The 21,224-nt window shown below is 46.4% G+C and overlaps 1 protein-coding gene across 7 annotated transcripts in view; it reads left to right on the top strand.

Moving 5' to 3' along the window:
- The window catches only part of LOC110507210 (glutamate receptor 4), a 165,753-nt gene extending 144,899 nt beyond the window's left edge, over window positions 1-20,854 (top strand). Inside the window, exons 16-18 of one of the 7 annotated variants that reach the window (XM_036965799.2) lie at window positions 13,352-13,466; window positions 14,445-14,692; window positions 18,670-20,854. In XM_036965799.2, the coding sequence (XP_036821694.2) occupies window positions 13,352-13,466; window positions 14,445-14,690 (361 nt within the window). In that variant the 3' untranslated portion in view covers window positions 14,691-14,692; window positions 18,670-20,854. Of the gene's footprint in view, window positions 1-13,351; window positions 13,467-14,444; window positions 14,716-18,669 lie in introns of all 7 variants that reach the window. The other 6 variants (XM_090223925.1, XM_036965797.2, XM_036965798.2 and 3 more) reach the window with 6 other exon arrangements.
- The last annotated feature ends 370 nt before the right edge of the window (window positions 20,855-21,224 follow it).

The raw sequence follows: 21,224 nt of genomic DNA, 5'->3' as shown, positions 1-21,224 counted from the left end.
AGAGAGGAGTGTGGTCTAGAACCCTGTCGTGTATTCTCTGGAGAGAGGAGTCTGGTCTAGAACCCTGTAGAGTCTGCTCTGGAGAGAGGAGTGTGGTCTAGAACCCTGTACTGTATTCTCTGGAGAGAGGAGTGTGGTCTAGAACCCTGTAGTGTGTTATCTGGAGAGAGGAGTGTGGTCAAGAACCCTGTAGTGTCTGCTTTGGAGAGAGGAGTGTGGTCTAGAACACTGTAGTGTATTCTTTGGAGAGAGGAGTGTGGTCTAGAACCCTGTAGTGTATTCTCTGGAGAGAAGAGTGTGGTCTAGAACCCTGTAGTGTCTCCTCTGGAGAGGCCTGTGGTCTAGAACACTGTAGTGTCTTCTCTGGAGAGAGGAGTGTGGTCTAGAACCCTGTAGAGTCTGCTCTGAAGAGAGGAGTGTGGTCTAGAACCCTGTAGTGTGTTATCTGGAGAGAGGAGTGTGGTCTAGAACCCTGTAGTGTATTCTCTGGAGAGAAGAGTGTGGTCTAGAACCCTGTAGTGTATTCTCTGGAGAGAGGAGTGTGGTCTAGAACCCTGTAGTGTATTCTCTGGAGAGAAGAGTATGGTCTTGAACCCTGTAGTGTATTCTCTGGAGAGAGGAGTGTGGTCTAGAACCCTGTAGTGTATTCTCTGGAGAGAGGAGTGTGGTCTAGAACCCTGTAGTGTATTCTCTGGAGAGAAGAGTGTGGTCTAGAACCCTGTAGTGTATTCTCTGGAGAGAAGAGTGTGGTCTAGAACCCTGTAGTGTATTCTCTGGAGAGAGCAGTGTGGTCTAGAACCCTGTAGTCAATCAATCAAATTTATTTTATATAGCCCTTCGTACATCAGCTGATATCTCAAAGTGCTGTACAGAAACCCAGCCTAAAACCCCAAACAGCAAGCAATGCAGGTGAAGAAGCACGGTGGCTAGGAAAAACTCCCTAGAAAGGCCAAAACCTAGGAAGAAACCTAGAGAGGAACCAGGCTATGTGGGGTGGCCAGTCCTCTTCTGGCTGTGCCGGGTGGAGATTATAACAAAACATGGTCAAGATGTTCAAATGTTCATAAATGACCAGCATGGTCGAATAATAATAAGGCAGAATAGTTGAAACTGGAGCAGCAGCACAGTCAGGTGGACTGGGGACAGCAAGGAGTCATCATGTCAGGTATTCCTGGGGCATGGTCCTAGGGCTCAGGTCCTCCGAGAGAGAGAAAGAAAGAGAGAATTAGAGAGAGCATATGTGGGATGGCCAGTCCTCTTCTGGCTGTGCCGGGTGGAGATTATAACAGAACATGGCCAAGATGTTCAAATGTTCATAAATGATCAGCATGGTCGAATAATAATAAGGCAGAACAGTTGAAACTGGAGCAGCAGCACAGCCAGGTGGACTGGGGACAGCAAGGAGTCATCATGTCAGGTAGTCCTGGGGCATGGTCCTAGGGCTCAGGTCCTCCGAGAGAGAGAAAGAGAGAAGGAGAGAATTAGAGAACGCACACTTAGATTCACACAGGACACCGAATAGGACAGGAGAAGTACTCCAGATATAACAAACTGACCCTAGCCCCCCGACACATAAACTACTGCAGCATAAATACTGGAGGCTGAGACAGGAGGGGTCAGGAGACACTGTGGCCCACTCCGAGGACACCCCCGGACAGGGCCAAACAGGAAGGATATAACCCCACCCACTTTGCCAAAGCACAGCCCCCACACCACTAGAGGGATATCTTCAACCACCAACTTACCATCCTGAGACAAGGCTGAGTATAGCCCACAAAGACCTCCGCCACGGCACAACTTAAGGGGGGGGGGGGGGGGCGCCAACCCAGACAGGATGACCACATCAGTGACTCAACCCACTCAGGTGACGCACCACCTCCTGTAGTGTCTCCTCTGGAGAGGTGTGTGGTCTAGAACCCTGTAGTGTATTCTCTGGAGAGAGGCATGTGGTCTAGAACCCTGTAGTGTCTGCTCTGGAGAGAGGAGTGTGGTCTTGAACCCTGTAGTGTATTCTCTGGAGAGAGGAGTGTGTTCTAGAACCCTGTAGTGTATTCTCTGGAGAGAGGAGTGTTGTCTGGAACCCTATAGTGTATTCTCTGGAGAGAGGAATGTGGACTAGAACCCTGTAGTGTATTCTCTGGAGAAAGGAGTGTGGTCAAGAACCCTGTAGTGTCTGCTTTGGAGAGAGGAGTTTGGTCTAGAACGCGGTAGTGTCTCCGAGTGTTGTCTAGAACCCGGTAGTGTCTCCTCTGGAGAGAGCAGTGTGGTCTAGAACCCGGTAGTGTATTCTCTGGAGAGAGGAGTGTGGTCTAGAACCCGGTAGTGTATTCTCTGGAGAGAGGAGTGTGGTCTAGAACCCTGTAGTGTATTCTCTGGTGAGAGCAGTTTGGTCTAGAACCCTGTAGTGTATTCTCTGGAGAGAGGAGTGTGGTCTAGAACCCTGTAGTGTATTATCTGGAGAGAGGAGTGTGTTCTAGAACCATGTAGTGTCTCAGAGTGTGGTCTAGAACCCTGTAGTGTCTGCTCTGGAGAGAGGAGTATGGTCTAGAACCCGGTAGTGTATTCTCTGGAGAGAGGAGTGTGGTCTAGAACCCTGTAGTGTATTCTCTGGAGAGAGGAGTATGGTCTAGAACCCGGTAGTGTATTCTCTGGAGAGAGGAGTGTGGTCTAGAACCCTCTAGTGTATTCTCTGGAGAGAGGAGTGTGGTCTAGAACCCTGTAGTGTCTGCTTTGGAGAGAGCAGTGTGGTCTAGAACGCAGTAGTGTCTCCGAGTGTTGTCTAGAACCCGGTAGTGTCTCCTCTGGAGAGAGCAGTGTGGTCTAGAACCCGGTAGTGTATTCTCTGGAGAGAGGAGTGTGGTCTAGAACCCGGTAGTGTATTCTCTGGAGAGAGGAGTATGGTCTAGAACCCGGTAGTGTATTCTCTGGAGAGAGGAGTGTGGTCTAGAACACGGTAGTGTATTCTCTGGAGAGAGGAGTGTGGTCTAGAACCCTGTAGTGTATTCTCTGGAGAGAGCAGTGTGGTCTAGAACCCTGTAGTGTATTCTCTGGAGAGAGGAGTGTGGTCTAGAACCCTGTAGTGTATTTTCTGGAGAGAGGAGTGTGGTCTAGAACCCTGTAGTGTCTCCGAGTGTGGTCTAGAACCCTGTAGTGTCTGCTCTGGAGAGAGGAGTATGGTCTAGAACCCGGTAGTGTATTCTCTGGAGAGAGGAGTGTGGTCAAGAACCCGGTAGTGTATTCTCTGGAGAGAGGAGTATGGTCTAGAACCCGGTAGTGTATTCTCTGGAGAGAGGAGTGTGGTCTAGTACCCTCTAGTGTATTCTCTGGAGAGAGGAGTGTGGTCTAGAACCCTGTAGTGTATTCTCTGGAGGGAGGAGTGTGGTCAAGAACCCTGTAGTGTCTGCTTTGGAGAGAGGAGTGTGGTCTAGAACGCGGTAGTGTCTCCGAGTGTTGTCTAGAACCCGGTAGTGTCTCCTCTGGAGAGAGCAGTGTGGTCTAGAACCCGGTAGTGTATTCTCTGGAGAGAGGAGTGTGGTCTAGAACCCGGTAGTGTATTCTCTGGAGAGAGGAGTATGGTCTAGAACCCGGTAGTGTATTCTCTGGAGAGGGGAGTGAGGTCTAGAACCCGGTAGTGTATTCTCTGGAGAGAGGAGTTTGGTCTAGAACGCGGTAGTGTCTCCGAGTGTTGTCTAGAACCCGGTAGTGTCTCCTCTGGAGAGAGCAGTATGGTCTAGAACCCGGTAGTGTATTCTCTGGAGAGAGGAGTGTGGTCTAGAACCCGGTAGTGTATTCTCTGGAGAGAGGAGTGTGGTCTAGAACCCTGTAGTGTATTCTCTGGTGAGAGCAGTTTGGTCTAGAACCCTGTAGTGTATTCTCTGGAGAGAGGAGTGTGGTCTAGAACCCTGTAGTGTATTATCTGGAGAGAGGAGTGTGTTCTAGAACCATGTAGTGTCTCAGAGTGTGGTCTAGAACCCTGTAGTGTCTGCTCTGGAGAGAGGAGTATGGTCTAGAACCCGGTAGTGTATTCTCTGGAGAGAGGAGTGTGGTCTAGAACCCTGTAGTGTATTCTCTGGAGAGAGGAGTATGGTCTAGAACCCGGTAGTGTATTCTCTGGAGAGAGGAGTGTGGTCTAGAACCCTCTAGTGTATTCTCTGGAGAGAGGAGTGTGGTCTAGAACCCTGTAGTGTCTGCTTTGGAGAGAGCAGTGTGGTCTAGAACGCAGTAGTGTCTCCGAGTGTTGTCTAGAACCCGGTAGTGTCTCCTCTGGAGAGAGCAGTGTGGTCTAGAACCCGGTAGTGTATTCTCTGGAGAGAGGAGTGTGGTCTAGAACCCGGTAGTGTATTCTCTGGAGAGAGGAGTATGGTCTAGAACCCGGTAGTGTATTCTCTGGAGAGAGGAGTGTGGTCTAGAACACGGTAGTGTATTCTCTGGAGAGAGGAGTGTGGTCTAGAACCCTGTAGTGTATTCTCTGGAGAGAGCAGTGTGGTCTAGAACCCTGTAGTGTATTCTCTGGAGAGAGGAGTGTGGTCTAGAACCCTGTAGTGTATTTTCTGGAGAGAGGAGTGTGGTCTAGAACCCTGTAGTGTCTCCGAGTGTGGTCTAGAACCCTGTAGTGTCTGCTCTGGAGAGAGGAGTATGGTCTAGAACCCGGTAGTGTATTCTCTGGAGAGAGGAGTGTGGTCAAGAACCCGGTAGTGTATTCTCTGGAGAGAGGAGTATGGTCTAGAACCCGGTAGTGTATTCTCTGGAGAGAGGAGTGTGGTCTAGTACCCTCTAGTGTATTCTCTGGAGAGAGGAGTGTGGTCTAGAACCCTGTAGTGTATTCTCTGGAGGGAGGAGTGTGGTCAAGAACCCTGTAGTGTCTGCTTTGGAGAGAGGAGTGTGGTCTAGAACGCGGTAGTGTCTCCGAGTGTTGTCTAGAACCCGGTAGTGTCTCCTCTGGAGAGAGCAGTGTGGTCTAGAACCCGGTAGTGTATTCTCTGGAGAGAGGAGTGTGGTCTAGAACCCGGTAGTGTATTCTCTGGAGAGAGGAGTATGGTCTAGAACCCGGTAGTGTATTCTCTGGAGAGGGGAGTGAGGTCTAGAACCCGGTAGTGTATTCTCTGGAGAGAGGAGTTTGGTCTAGAACGCGGTAGTGTCTCCGAGTGTTGTCTAGAACCCGGTAGTGTCTCCTCTGGAGAGAGCAGTATGGTCTAGAACCCGGTAGTGTATTCTCTGGAGAGAGGAGTGTGGTCTAGAACCCGGTAGTGTATTCTCTGGAGAGAGGAGTGTGGTCTAGAACCCTGTAGTGTATTCTCTGGTGAGAGCAGTTTGGTCTAGAACCCTGTAGTGTATTCTCTGGAGAGAGGAGTGTGGTCTAGAACCCTGTAGTGTATTATCTGGAGAGAGGAGTGTGTTCTAGAACCATGTAGTGTCTCAGAGTGTGGTCTAGAACCCTGTAGTGTCTGCTCTGGAGAGAGGAGTATGGTCTAGAACCCGGTAGTGTATTCTCTGGAGAGAGGAGTGTGGTCTAGAACCCTGTAGTGTATTCTCTGGAGAGAGGAGTATGGTCTAGAACCCGGTAGTGTATTCTCTGGAGAGAGGAGTGTGGTCTAGAACCCTCTAGTGTATTCTCTGGAGAGAGGAGTGTGGTCTAGAACCCTGTAGTGTCTGCTTTGGAGAGAGCAGTGTGGTCTAGAACGCAGTAGTGTCTCCGAGTGTTGTCTAGAACCCGGTAGTGTCTCCTCTGGAGAGAGCAGTGTGGTCTAGAACCCGGTAGTGTATTCTCTGGAGAGAGGAGTGTGGTCTAGAACCCGGTAGTGTATTCTCTGGAGAGAGGAGTATGGTCTAGAACCCGGTAGTGTATTCTCTGGAGAGGGGAGTGAGGTCTAGAACCCGGTAGTGTATTCTCTGGAGAGAGGAGTTTGGTCTAGAACGCGGTAGTGTCTCCGAGTGTTGTCTAGAACCCGGTAGTGTCTCCTCTGGAGAGAGCAGTATGGTCTAGAACCCGGTAGTGTATTCTCTGGAGAGAGGAGTGTGGTCTAGAACCCGGTAGTGTATTCTCTGGAGAGAGGAGTGTGGTCTAGAACCCTGTAGTGTATTCTCTGGTGAGAGCAGTTTGGTCTAGAACCCTGTAGTGTATTCTCTGGAGAGAGGAGTGTGGTCTAGAACCCTGTAGTGTATTATCTGGAGAGAGGAGTGTGTTCTAGAACCATGTAGTGTCTCAGAGTGTGGTCTAGAACCCTGTAGTGTCTGCTCTGGAGAGAGGAGTATGGTCTAGAACCCGGTAGTGTATTCTCTGGAGAGAGGAGTGTGGTCTAGAACCCTGTAGTGTATTCTCTGGAGAGAGGAGTATGGTCTAGAACCCGGTAGTGTATTCTCTGGAGAGAGGAGTGTGGTCTAGAACCCTCTAGTGTATTCTCTGGAGAGAGGAGTGTGGTCTAGAACCCTGTAGTGTCTGCTTTGGAGAGAGCAGTGTGGTCTAGAACGCAGTAGTGTCTCCGAGTGTTGTCTAGAACCCGGTAGTGTCTCCTCTGGAGAGAGCAGTGTGGTCTAGAACCCGGTAGTGTATTCTCTGGAGAGAGGAGTGTGGTCTAGAACCCGGTAGTGTATTCTCTGGAGAGAGGAGTATGGTCTAGAACCCGGTAGTGTATTCTCTGGAGAGAGGAGTGTGGTCTAGAACACGGTAGTGTATTCTCTGGAGAGAGGAGTGTGGTCTAGAACCCTGTAGTGTATTCTCTGGAGAGAGCAGTGTGGTCTAGAACCCTGTAGTGTATTCTCTGGAGAGAGGAGTGTGGTCTAGAACCCTGTAGTGTATTTTCTGGAGAGAGGAGTGTGGTCTAGAACCCTGTAGTGTCTCCGAGTGTGGTCTAGAACCCTGTAGTGTCTGCTCTGGAGAGAGGAGTATGGTCTAGAACCCGGTAGTGTATTCTCTGGAGAGAGGAGTGTGGTCAAGAACCCGGTAGTGTATTCTCTGGAGAGAGGAGTATGGTCTAGAACCCGGTAGTGTATTCTCTGGAGAGAGGAGTGTGGTCTAGAACCCTCTAGTGTATTCTCTGGAGAGAGGAGTGTGGTCTAGAACCCTGTAGTGTATTCTCTGGAGGGAGGAGTGTGGTCAAGAACCCTGTAGTGTCTGCTTTGGAGAGAGGAGTGTGGTCTAGAACGCGGTAGTGTCTCCGAGTGTTGTCTAGAACCCGGTAGTGTCTCCTCTGGAGAGAGCAGTGTGGTCTAGAACCCGGTAGTGTATTCTCTGGAGAGATGAGTGTGGTCTAGAACCCGGTAGTGTATTCTCTGGAGAGAGGAGTATGGTCTAGAACCCGGTAGTGTATTCTCTGGAGAGAGGAGTGTGGTCTAGAACACGGTAGTGTATTCTCTGGAGAGAGGAGTGTGGTCTAGAACCCTGTAGTGTATTCTCTGGAGAGAGCAGTGTGGTCTAGAACCCTGTAGTGTATTCTCTGGAGAGAGGAGTGTGGTCTAGAACCCTGTAGTGTATTTTCTGGAGAGAGGAGTGTGGTCTAGAACCCTGTAGTGTCTCCGAGTGTGGTCAAGAACCCTGTAGTGTATTCTCTGGAGAGAGGAGTATGGTCTAGAACCCGGTAGTGTATTCTCTGGAGAGAGGAGTGTGGTCTAGAACCCTCTAGTGTATTCTCTGGAGAGAGGAGTGTGGTCTAGAACCCTGTAGTGTATTCTCTGGAGGGAGGAGTGTGGTCAAGAACCCTGTAGTGTCTGCTTTGGAGAGAGGAGTGTGGTCTAGAACGCGGTAGTGTCTCCGAGTGTTGTCTAGAACCCGGTAGTGTCTCCTCTGGAGAGAGCAGTGTGGTCTAGAACCCGGTAGTGTATTCTCTGGAGAGAGGAGTGTGGTCTAGAACCCGGTAGTGTATTCTCTGGTGAGAGCAGTTTGGTCTAGAACCCTGTAGTGTATTCTCTGGAGAGAGGAGTGTGGTCTAGAACCCTGTAGTGTATTATCTGGAGAGAGGAGTGTGTTCTAGAACCATGTAGTGTCTCAGAGTGTGGTCTAGAACCCTGTAGTGTCTGCTCTGGAGAGAGGAGTATGGTCTAGAACCCGGTAGTGTATTCTCTGGAGAGAGGAGTGTGGTCTAGAACCCTGTAGTGTATTCTCTGGAGAGAGGAGTATGGTCTAGAACCCGGTAGTGTATTCTCTGGAGAGAGGAGTGTGGTCTAGAACCCTCTAGTGTATTCTCTGGAGAGAGGAGTGTGGTCTAGAACCCTGTAGTGTCTGCTTTGGAGAGAGCAGTGTGGTCTAGAACGCAGTAGTGTCTCCGAGTGTTGTCTAGAACCCGGTAGTGTCTCCTCTGGAGAGAGCAGTGTGGTCTAGAACCCGGTAGTGTATTCTCTGGAGAGAGGAGTGTGGTCTAGAACCCGGTAGTGTATTCTCTGGAGAGAGGAGTATGGTCTAGAACCCGGTAGTGTATTCTCTGGAGAGAGGAGTGTGGTCTAGAACACGGTAGTGTATTCTCTGGAGAGAGGAGTGTGGTCTAGAACCCTGTAGTGTATTCTCTGGAGAGAGCAGTGTGGTCTAGAACCCTGTAGTGTATTCTCTGGAGAGAGGAGTGTGGTCTAGAACCCTGTAGTGTATTTTCTGGAGAGAGGAGTGTGGTCTAGAACCCTGTAGTGTCTCCGAGTGTGGTCTAGAACCCTGTAGTGTCTGCTCTGGAGAGAGGAGTATGGTCTAGAACCCGGTAGTGTATTCTCTGGAGAGAGGAGTGTGGTCAAGAACCTGGTAGTGTATTCTCTGGAGAGAGGAGTATGGTCTAGAACCCGGTAGTGTATTCTCTGGAGAGAGGAGTGTGGTCTAGAACCCTCTAGTGTATTCTCTGGAGAGAGGAGTGTGGTCTAGAACCCTGTAGTGTATTCTCTGGAGGGAGGAGTGTGGTCAAGAACCCTGTAGTGTCTGCTTTGGAGAGAGGAGTGTGGTCTAGAACGCGGTAGTGTCTCCGAGTGTTGTCTAGAACCCGGTAGTGTCTCCTCTGGAGAGAGCAGTGTGGTCTAGAACCCGGTAGTGTATTCTCTGGAGAGAGGAGTGTGGTCTAGAACCCGGTAGTGTATTCTCTGGAGAGAGGAGTATGGTCTAGAACCCGGTAGTGTATTCTCTGGAGAGAGGAGTGTGGTCTAGAACACGGTAGTGTATTCTCTGGAGAGAGGAGTGTGGTCTAGAACCCTGTAGTGTATTTTCTGGAGAGAGGAGTGTGGTCTAGAACCCTGTAGTGTCTCCGAGTGTGGTCTAGAACCCTGTAGTGTCTGCTCTGGAGAGAGGAGTATGGTCTAGAACCCGGTAGTGTATTCTCTGGAGAGAGGAGTGTGGTCAAGAACCCGGTAGTGTATTCTCTGGAGAGAGGAGTATGGTCTAGAACCCGGTAGTGTATTCTCTGGAGAGAGGAGTGTGGTCTAGAACCCTCTAGTGTATTCTCTGGAGAGAGGAGTGTGGTCTAGAACCCTGTAGTGTATTCTCTGGAGGGAGGAGTGTGGTCAAGAACCCTGTAGTGTCTGCTTTGGAGAGAGGAGTGTGGTCTAGAACGCGGTAGTGTCTCCGAGTGTTGTCTAGAACCCGGTAGTGTCTCCTCTGGAGAGAGCAGTGTGGTCTAGAACCCGGTAGTGTATTCTCTGGAGAGAGGAGTGTGGTCTAGAACCCGGTAGTGTATTCTCTGGAGAGAGGAGTATGGTCTAGAACCCGGTAGTGTATTCTCTGGAGAGGGGAGTGAGGTCTAGAACCCGGTAGTGTATTCTCTGGAGAGAGGAGTTTGGTCTAGAACGCGGTAGTGTCTCCGAGTGTTGTCTAGAACCCGGTAGTGTCTCCTCTGGAGAGAGCAGTGTGGTCTAGAACCCGGTAGTGTATTCTCTGGAGAGAGGAGTGTGGTCTAGAACCCGGTAGTGTATTCTCTGGAGAGAGGAGTGTGGTCTAGAACCCTGTAGTGTATTCTCTGGTGAGAGCAGTTTGGTCTAGAACCCTGTAGTGTATTCTCTGGAGAGAGGAGTGTGGTCTAGAACCCTGTAGTGTATTATCTGGAGAGAGGAGTGTGTTCTAGAACCATGTAGTGTCTCAGAGTGTGGTCTAGAACCCTGTAGTGTCTGCTCTGGAGAGAGGAGTATGGTCTAGAACCCGGTAGTGTATTCTCTGGAGAGAGGAGTGTGGTCTAGAACCCTGTAGTGTATTCTCTGGAGAGAGGAGTATGGTCTAGAACCCGGTAGTGTATTCTCTGGAGAGAGGAGTGTGGTCTAGAACCCTCTAGTGTATTCTCTGGAGAGAGGAGTGTGGTCTAGAACCCTGTAGTGTCTGCTTTGGAGAGAGCAGTGTGGTCTAGAACGCAGTAGTGTCTCCGAGTGTTGTCTAGAACCCGGTAGTGTCTCCTCTGGAGAGAGCAGTGTGGTCTAGAACCCGGTAGTGTATTCTCTGGAGAGAGGAGTGTGGTCTAGAACCCGGTAGTGTATTCTCTGGAGAGAGGAGTATGGTCTAGAACCCGGTAGTGTATTCTCTGGAGAGAGGAGTGTGGTCTAGAACACGGTAGTGTATTCTCTGGAGAGAGGAGTGTGGTCTAGAACCCTGTAGTGTATTCTCTGGAGAGAGCAGTGTGGTCTAGAACCCTGTAGTGTATTCTCTGGAGAGAGGAGTGTGGTCTAGAACCCTGTAGTGTATTTTCTGGAGAGAGGAGTGTGGTCTAGAACCCTGTAGTGTCTCCGAGTATGGTCTAGAACCCTGTAGTGTCTGCTCTGGAGAGAGGAGTATGGTCTAGAACCCGGTAGTGTATTCTCTGGAGAGAGGAGTGTGGTCAAGAACCCGGTAGTGTATTCTCTGGAGAGAGGAGTATGGTCTAGAACCCGGTAGTGTATTCTCTGGAGAGAGGAGTGTGGTCTAGAACCCTCTAGTGTATTCTCTGGAGAGAGGAGTGTGGTCTAGAACCCTGTAGTGTATTCTCTGGAGGGAGGAGTGTGGTCAAGAACCCTGTAGTGTCTGCTTTGGAGAGAGGAGTGTGGTCTAGAACGCGGTAGTGTCTCCGAGTGTTGTCTAGAACCCGGTAGTGTCTCCTCTGGAGAGAGCAGTGTGGTCTAGAACCCGGTAGTGTATTCTCTGGAGAGAGGAGTGTGGTCTAGAACCCGGTAGTGTATTCTCTGGAGAGAGGAGTATGGTCTAGAACCCGGTAGTGTATTCTCTGGAGAGGGGAGTGAGGTCTAGAACCCGGTAGTGTATTCTCTGGAGAGAGGAGTGTGGTCTAGAACCCTGTAGTGTATTCTCTGGAGAGAGCAGTGTGGTCTAGAACCCTGTAGTGTATTATTTTGAGGGAGGAGTGTGGTCTAGAACCCTGTAGTGTGTTATCTGGAGAGAGGAGTGTGGTCTAGAACCCTGTAGTGTCTCCGAGTGTGGTCTAGAACCCTGTAGTGTCTGCTCTGGAGAGAGGAGTATGGTCTAGAACCCGGTATTGTATTCTCTGGAGAGAGGAGTGTGGTCTAGAACCCGGTAGTGTATTCTCTGGAGAGAGGAGTGTGGGCTAGAACCCTGTAGTGTATTCTCTGGAGAGAGGAGTGTGGTCTAGAACCCGGTAGTGTATTCTCTGGAGAGAGGAGTGTGGTCTAGAACCCTGTAGTGTATTCTCTGGTGAGAGCAGTTTGGTCTAGAACCCTGTAGTGTATTCTCTGGATAGAGGAGTGTGGTCTAGAACCCTGTAGTGTATTATCTGGAGAGAGGAGTGTGGTCTAGAACCCTGTAGTGTCTCCGAGTGTGGTCTAGAACCCTGTAGTGTCTGCTCTGGAGAGAGGAGTATGGTCTAGAACCCGGTATTGTATTCTCTGGAGAGAGGAGTGTGGTCTAGAACCCGGTAGTGTATTCTCTGGAGAGAGGAGTGTGGGCTAGAACCCTGTAGTGTATTCTCTGGAGAGAGGAGTGTGGTCAAGAACCCTGTAGTGTCTGCTCTGGAGAGAGGAGTGTGGTCTAGAACCCTGTAGTGTCTGCTCTGGAGAGAGGAGTGTGGTCTAGAACCCTTTAGTGTCCACTTTGGAGAGAGGAGTGTGGTCTAGAACCCTATAGTGTATCCTCTGGAGAGAGGAATGTGGACTAGAACCCTGTAGTGTATTCTCTGGAGAGAGGAGTGTGTGCTAGAACCCTGTAGTGTATTCTCTGGAGAGAGGAGTGTGGTCAAGAACCCTGTAGTGTCTGCTCTGGAGAGAGGAGTGTGGTCTAGAACCCTGTAGTGTCCGCTCTGGAGAGAGGAGTGTGGTCTAGAACCCAGTAGTGTATTCTCTGGAGAGTCGAGTTTGGTCAAGAACCCTGTAGTGTCTGCTTTGGAGAGAGGAGTGTGGTCTAGAACGCGGTAGTGTCTCCGAGTGTGGTCTAGAACCCGGTAGTGTCTCCTCTGGAGAGAGCAGTGTGGTCAAGAACCCTGTAGTGTCTGCTTTGGAGAGAGGAGTGTGGTCTGGAACCCTGTAGTGTATTCTCTGGGGAGAGGAGTGTGGTCTAGAACCCTGTAGTGTCTGCTCTGGAGAGAGGAGTGTGGTCTAGAACTTTGTAGTATATTGTCTGGAGAGAGGAGTGTGGTCTAGAACGCGGTAGTGTCTCCGAGTGTGGTCTAGAACCCGGTAGTGTCTCCTCTGGAGAGAGGAGTGTGGTCTAGAACCCTGTAGTGTATTCTCAGGAGAGAGGAGTATGGTCTAGAACCCGGTATTGTATTCTCTGGAGAGAGGAGTGTGGTCTAGAACCCTGTAGTGTATTCTCAGGAGAGAGGAGTATGGTCTAGAACCCGGTAGTGTATTCTCTGGAGAGAGGAGTGTGGTCTAGAATCCTGTCAGAAAATAGAGGGAGAGATAGAGAGGAGGATGAATGAGATGAAATTGTACTTTATTGTACTTTAATGTACTTTATTGTTTGGTGCCTTTTGGATTCCTTTTCAGATCTCTTACTCAGGGCTTGTTAACGACGTGCCGTAAGTTGTCCCATGCAGTCCCCTCTCCCAATGTGATCAGGCCCTGCATTGCTTGCTGTTTGGGGTTTTATGCTGGGTTTCTGTACAGCACTTTGAGATATCAGCTGATGTAAGAAGGGCTATATAAATAAATTTGATTTGATTTGATTTGACAATAGTTCTGTGTTCACAGTAATTGCCTCTGCGTATGTAGCGTCGGCTGGGGCAGTATGGATGTGTTACCTGAAGTGATACAGGGGGGTCCCACTCATATGTCTGTAGCTCGCTTAGCCCTCGCCCCCCTCAGCCCCCCCAATGAGCATACACACATGTACTCAGTGGGACCCAGACTGGGTCACTTTTACCAAGCAGTACCATTTATGTGACAGTTCTGACTGTATGTGACCTAATAACATAAAATAACATGACCTATGATGTTATTTATGTTATTTTTACACGCCAAGAACCCCGGTAAACCTTGCGGTTTTGAAACTGAGTGAAGCAGGCGTCTTAGACAAACTGAAAAACAAATGGTGGTACGATAAGGGCGAGTGTGGACCCAAGGACTCGGGAAGTAAGGTCAGTCTCACGGGCAGAGTGGGGGACCAAACACCCTCACTGTGTGACAGACAGGCACGCCTCCAGATTAGCCTGGAGACTAGGATTTGCATTAGAATTAGCATCAGTTAAATCTAAATAATCAAATGATAATAGTTAATTGATTTACTGTTGAATACCTTTCTAGTTGTATCACTGCTAGTCTTCTGCCTATGCCACATCTGCCTTTTATAATAGGATTTTAAAGCAAAAATAATAATACTGCATAAATTCTGGAAAATGTGTTATGGCCTTCATAATAATGGGCTTAATCTCAGAATACCCTTCAGTTTACTATTCTCTGGGTTACTCTAGGTAGAAGACAAGTCAACGTGTGGAGAGGTTCTTTGAAACATCATGAGTTTGATAAAACTACAGATAATCTTGGAATATTTAAGATGTCCTTAAACACTACAGATGTCTTTAGAGGAACACTTGAGACATTCTTAGAGCATCAGAGAACTCTTAAGAATGCAATTGAAGTTCTTAAAATCCTAGGGACCTTCACCAAGACTGTCTGAATAGAATACTTTATCATCACTCATCCAAAAGCCTGACCAATACAATGACTGAACATAGTTTAATTGGTACGGTGTACAAGTCATCCTCAACTTAATACTTGTAAAAATACAATAAATGTTTATTTACTTTAATTGTAGTCATGCATTAGTAGTAGCTATGTAGTAGATTAAGTAGTACTGTCATAGTAGTAGTAATATATGTATTATATGCACTTGTAGGTAATGAGCTTTTATGATGGCAGTAGTATAAATGCTTACCCTAGCAGACTAGTCATAGTAGTGGTAGTGGCTGTTGTTGTTAAAGTAGTAGATGTTATTGTGATTTTAAAAAATAACTAAGACTTAGTCATGATGTTGATGATACTCTAAAGCTGCCTGTTGTGTCTCACTAGCGCCACTGTCTCTCTCTCTAAACCTGTGCTCTCCGTGCCCCTCCCAGGACAAGTCCTCCCAGGCCCTGAGCCTGAGCAACGTGGCTGGGGTCTTCTACATCCTGGTGGGGGGTCTGGGCCTAGCCATGCTGGTGGCCCTGGTCGAGTTCTGCTACAAGTCGCGTGCCGAGGCCAAGCGCATGAAGGTGGACCTTAGCCCCCCTCACTGCCCCAGCCCCTCTCCCAGCACCCAGAATTTAGCCACTTATAGAGAGGGGTACAACGTATACGGCTCCGAGGGGGTCAAGATATAGGGGTAGGACTTAGGGCCTCCTATAGGTGGGCTGGTGTGAAGTTTCTTGTGCGTGTAGCCTCTGGCAACAGCCGACCAGTGTTGTGACCGTGGTGAAGCATTGTGGAACGTTGTTTCCTTTTTGTTCTGTTGTGACAGCTTCTTATGTTTCAGTTTCAGTTTCTTTTTCTGATCGTTGTTGTATAGCGCTTCCCCCCAGAGGATTCTGGGGGCAGGTTGCAGATTGGTTCCATCGTCTTTGGCTGCAGATGATGACGATGATGTTATACACCTGCATTCTGTCCATACTCTGTACACTACACATTCAGCACATAAGAATTTAGAACATTGGTGCACATCTCCTGTCCTCAAGGCCTGCAGTGTCTGCTGGTTTTAACACTGTTCTAACAAGTGACTGATTAAGACCTTGGTTAGCAGGTCATTGATTGATTGACCAGTTAGGTACCAGATCAGGGAGAACAGAAAACCAGCAGGACTGCTTCATTGGAGGACTGGCGTTTTACGGACCAGTTAAGCCCCCTATCAGAGTTCTAGAACTCGAGATGCCCAAAACATCCCAAATGAGGTAGAGTTAGAGAAGAATACGCTCAAATCAACAAAACACTTTATAGAGGATGTCTGCTTATTGATGCAAACCCTAAAAGTGACAACGTATTTTTGTCTTAAAAGTGCCAACTGAGATAATGTTTTACCTTGAATTGGTAATGATTGCAAAGAGACTGTCTGTCTAGCAGTAAAATATATATATATATTAACCTTTTGTAACACAAGTAAAATGGTTTAAATTCCCCAAAATAAGCATATATTTGTTAAAGCACACATTTATCGTCATATTTGATGTTTCAAAATAAAACAGGCTTGTATGTTTTTTTGAATGATATTTAGATCAATTTCATCCATAGCCACTTGTTTTGAAAGAAATGATGTTATTCATTCAAAGTGTCATGTTTCTGTGATACTCAGTGGCTAGGAAATTGCCCGATTGAGCTAATCTGACATACCGGTACGACCTAAGATGGCCACCGACATGGGCGATATAGGCGATAAGGGCGCCGGTGCCATCCGACTTTTAGTTCCAATTGTATCTGAAAGATGAGACTCTCGACCTGGAATAGAGACATTGAATGGAAGATAAATATGCATTTACATTTTTTGGTATTTTTTGTTGTTGTAGTAGCGGCCACGCCCACCAGGGGCCAAATCTGGGTTGTCTCCATATCTATATATCTTCAGGGTACATACTGCACACTATCATTCAAAAGTTTGGGGTCACTTTGAAATGTCATTGTTTTTGAAAGAAAAGCACATTTTTTCCCCATTAAAATAACAAAATTATCAGAAATACATTGTTATTGTTGTAAATGACTATTGTAGCTGGAAATTGATATTTTTGTTATGGAAACTGGCTCTAACCAGAGTAGAAAGAGGAGTGGGAGGCCCCGGTGCACAACTGAGCAAGAGGACAAGTACATTAGAGTGTCTAGTTTGAGAAACAGACGCCTCGCCTCACAAGTCCTCAACTGGCAGTTTCATTAGCATTTTGCTACACTCACATTAACATCTGCTAACCATGTGTATGTGACAAATACAATTTGATTTGATAAATAGTACCCACAAAACACCAGTCAACTTCTGTGAAGGGAGTAGTACACAGCGTTGTATGAGATCTTCAGTTTCTTAGGAATTTCTCACATGGAATAACCTTCATTTCTCAGAACAAGAATAGACTGATGAGTTTCAGAAGAAATGCCTTTGTTTCTGGCCATTTTGAGCCTGCAATCGAACCCACAAATGCTGATTCTCCAGATACTCAACTAGTCTAAAGAAGGCCAGTTTGATTGCTTCTTTCATCAGCACAATAGTTTTCAGCTGTGCTAACATAATTGCAAAAGGGTTTTCTAATGATCAATTCAACTTTTAAAATGATAGACTTGATGGTTGCTATTCATGGGCCTCTGTACCCCTATGTAGATATTTTACAAAAAATCTGCCGTTTCCAGCTACAATAGTCATTTACAACATTAACAATGTCTACACTGTATTTCAAATCAATTTTATGTTATTTTAATGGACAAAAAAAATGTGCTTTCCTTTAAAAACAAGGACATTTCTAAGTGACCCCAAACTTTTGAATGGTAGTGTAAATCTATCTACCTCTGTGCCAAATTGGGTGCTTTTATCACAAGGTTGACTATTGGGTCTACATTTTCAGCTTAGCCACACAACTAGTATGTATACAAAACAGAGATTATTTTTCATTTCTCCATATTAACACAGAAATCATGGTAAATGTAGCTTTTTTTGTTGGTTACCAGTTGCTTGACAAAGTCCCAACATTACTGAAGGATAAAAAGAAGGGATTAGAAAATATGACATTTTTTACCTGTTGGTGCAAAAGAGATAACCAGAACATTTCCAAAGGAAGCAATAGGCACATTGTGTATCAATAAGTAGTGTGTTCCTATAAAGTGTTGCCCATGACAAAACAGGAGTCAGTCTCTCTCTATAATTCTAAATCTGGGAAACAACCCTCACTTCCCCTTTTTCTCCAAAACATCCCTTTACTGTACAAAACCTCACTTTACTGTACAAAATCTCACTTTACTGTACAAAACCTCACTTTACTGTACAAAACCTCACTTTACTGTACAAAATCTCCCTTTACAAAACCTTACCTTACTGTACAAATCCTCACTTTACTATAGAAAACCTGACCTTCCATGTTTTTCAAACCAGACACCAGATATGCATGGTCACCTTGAAATGCAGATGTCTAACCCAAACGTATCTGAAACGTATCCTGAGCATCTGTGTGTATGTTGTTGCCTGCCTTTTTTATACAATGTTAGTTTAGATAAAGGTAACTGCCTAAAAGAAAGGAAACACCAACATAAAGAGTCTCAATAGGGCGTTGGGTCACGGCGAGCGGCCAAAACAGCTTCAATGCACCTTGGCGTAGAATCTGCATGTGTCTGGAATTTGACACCATTCTTCCGTGAGAAATTCCATCATTTGCTGTTTTGTTGATGGTGTTGGAAATCTCTGTCTCAGGTGCCACTCCAGAATCTCCTATAAGTGTTCAATTTGGTTGAAATCTGGTCTCTCTCTGGGCATTTGTATACATTACCCAAAGCAAGATGGGATGTTAACTGCTTAATTAATTAACTCAGGAACCACACCATTGTGGAAGCACCTGCTTTAAATATATACTGAACAAAAATATAAACGCAACATGTAAAGTGTTGGTCCCATGTTTCATGAGCTGCAATAAAAGGAACCAGAAAGCCGAAAAAGCTCATTTCTCTCAAATGTTGTGAACAAATTTGTTTCTATCCCTGTTAGTGAGCATTTCTACTTTGCCAAGATAATCCAGCCACCTGGCAGGTGTAGCATATCAAGAAGCTGATTAAACAACATGATCGTTACATAGGTGCACCTTGTGCTGGGGACAATAAAAGGCCACTCTAAAATGTGCAGTTTTGACACACAACACAATGCCACAGATTTCTCAAGTTTTGTGGGAGCGTGCAAATGGCATACTGACTGCAGGAATGTTCAACAGAGCTGTTGCCAGAGAATTGAATGTTGATTTCTTAACAATAAGCCGTTGTAGAGAATATGGCAGTACGTCCAACTGGCCTTAAAACCGCAGACCATGTGTAACCACGGCAACCCAGGACCTCAATTTCCTTCTATGAACCGTAACTCAGTAAAATCTTTCAAATTGAAGCATGTTTCGTTCATAATTTTGTTCGGAATACTTTGTATTCCTCTTTTACACAACTTTTTCCTTTATTTTGGCAGTTACCTGTATGTTTCAATGCTAATGCTTGTGTAATGTGTGTGCGTGAGATGTGTGTGTGTATTTGTGTGTTCCTATGTTTGCACAGTGATTGATGTATTTGATTCATTAGGGTCCTATTATATAAACTCAAGTGTTTCTTTTCCTTTTCTCCTCCCTCTCTCATCACCCCATCCAGCTGCCCTTCACAGAAGCCATGCGGAACAAGGCTCGGCTGTCAATCACGGGCAGTGTGGGTGAGAATGGGCGTGTCTTAACCCCGGACTGCCCTAAGGCCGTCCATGCTGGCCACTCCCTCAGACACCCAGGGCTTTCCCTACCCTCGGGCCTACCCTGAAAACCAAAAACACACACTGTGCCTTAACCACACACACACACACACACACACACACACACACACACACACACACACACACACACACACACACACACACACACACACACACACACACACACACACGGCTACATCATTACCACCCCGACGCCACACACACACACAGACCAGAGACCGCCAGCAAGCTAACAGCAACTACAGGGAGAGAAGAACAACAAGGTGCCAAACTGACAGTGTCAGCACACTAACGACACAGGAACCGAAATAAACAAAAAGATGGCGATGTTGATGACGAAAACTTTGGGCAGCGTCATGAGCAAAGCAGACGTGACTTTATCTGCGCCGACGTGATAGAATGGGTCCTCTAACAAGCCACACCCCTGACCCAATACCAGGAAACTATGCTTTAGGACAAACACCACCATCATCATAATCTTCATCATCTTCACTTGCCTGCGAGGAATAAGCGGCAGGAGAATCTCTTATAAGACCATAAAACTGTAAACCTGAAAACATTGGACTGTACAAACCTGCTGTTTCGCCGTGAACTGGTCAGACGAACATGCTTTCTTACAGCGCTTTGGTTAGCGTCTCGCAAAAACAACACAGTGATCACTGAAGTTAAAGTAATAGACGACAACTCGATGGATATCTCCAAACTCACACGGCTAACACAACCGTAGGATTCACAGGAGTTTGTAGAAATAAACTACAAAAAGGAGTAATAGTTATTGAAATGATCCATAAAATGACAGTAACGCTAAATAACAACTAGATGTATCACTTCTCTGGGCGGGGAACAGAGGTAAACCTGTACATTCTGTGAGAAGTGAAGAAAACGTATCGAAGCTCATCTCAAATGGGACATTATCCCCAATATAAGGCATTATTTTTGACCAGGGCCACATTTAGCCAGCTAGGCCCCTGGTCTAAAGAACTGAGACGTAGCCATGTTGTTTTTCCGTGGAGGGGGAGGTACTGAATCAGAAGCTTGCTTTTTAAACTGTTGTAAATAACTGTGTAGCAAAACTGAACTCACCTCTCTTTTTTAACCATCTTAGGTAATAATTCATTGCAATAATGAATATAACAAAATGCCACTTGTAATTATGAATACATCTTTTTATAAATACATATTATATACAGTACAAATGAATATATATATCTATACATCTACAGAGAGCTATAGAACATTAGATTATCACCATTGAGTGAGGCCATGACATATGTTCTGTTAAAAGGGTGTTTTGATAATGATAATGATTCATTTACACAGTCTTTGTGTGTCCTAATCCACACTGAATGTCAATCTGACACTCACAAACACATCCACAAACACACACATCACTTACACGGGGTCAACTCTTGCAGAGTGATCTTCGGCACCACCTTATTTTTCTAGTTGTTTGTTCCCCATTTTGTTTTATTTTGTTGTTTTGTTCATCATTTTGAGAACATAGCCTCTGTACGTGCAATAGTCCCAGATCTTCTTTGTGTTTAATCCTCTAGCCATGTTGTTTTGTCTGATCGTCTTCTGTTTTAAAGGCTATTACAGCAGTCTGGAGAGGAAAAGGAGAAAGAAAAATAACAAAAAAATGAAGTACCAGACATTTTGGTGGCATTGACAGCAGTTGCGGGGGTAGTATTTCCTTTGGCCTGGAATTTTGAGCACTCTGTATCTCCTTCTCATCTCCCCTTGACCTAACCCCTGACATTAAACCTTTGACCTTTAGACTCGTATAGGCACTGACACAACCAGTCAGCCTTTAAACTCTCACTCTGAGCCCTAGTCTTAATCTCTCTCCCTCTCCTAACCCTCTAGAGTTTACAAGACATTTAGATGATTTCATGTGTATATTCTTCAATCTCCCACCAGATGAACTAAAACCCAGACAGGCACTCCTATCTGTGTATTGCTGAAGCAGACAGGTTGACTGCTGGCTGGCTACTAACCACTTCAGTGTTTTCTGGGTTTAACACAATCTTTCTTTGTATTTGGTTACGTTTTCTAGTAAAATATCAACCCCTGCTTTCTCTCTGAGTATTTATTTCACTGACAGCATTTTGGGTGGTGTGTACTGTGCGTGACTTCAAAATGATAGTTTATCTCTGAAGAGTTATTGGAGAAAACCCTCCCAGAAATAGGGTGTAGATACACATTTTCCAAATAAATGATGACAATAACAATAATGGCAATAACTAAAGATAACATTGACATTTCCATTACATTTATATTGACATTTGCATTATAGATCCGTGAGCGTTTTAGATTGTAACCTGAAGCCACATGAATGGACAACCTAGTGTTTTCTCTGGTTCAACAGAGCACAGGTTAAAGCTTACCTGCTGTAGAGGGGCCACGTTGGAGAGCTCCCTCCCTGCTGTAGAGGGGCCATGTT

This window comes from Oncorhynchus mykiss, chromosome 27 (assembly GCF_057628025.1).
Source record: "Oncorhynchus mykiss isolate SJ-2025 chromosome 27, ASM5762802v1, whole genome shotgun sequence".
Lineage (NCBI taxonomy): Eukaryota > Metazoa > Chordata > Actinopteri > Salmoniformes > Salmonidae > Oncorhynchus > Oncorhynchus mykiss.
This window is presented reverse-complemented; position numbering and strand designations above follow the sequence as displayed.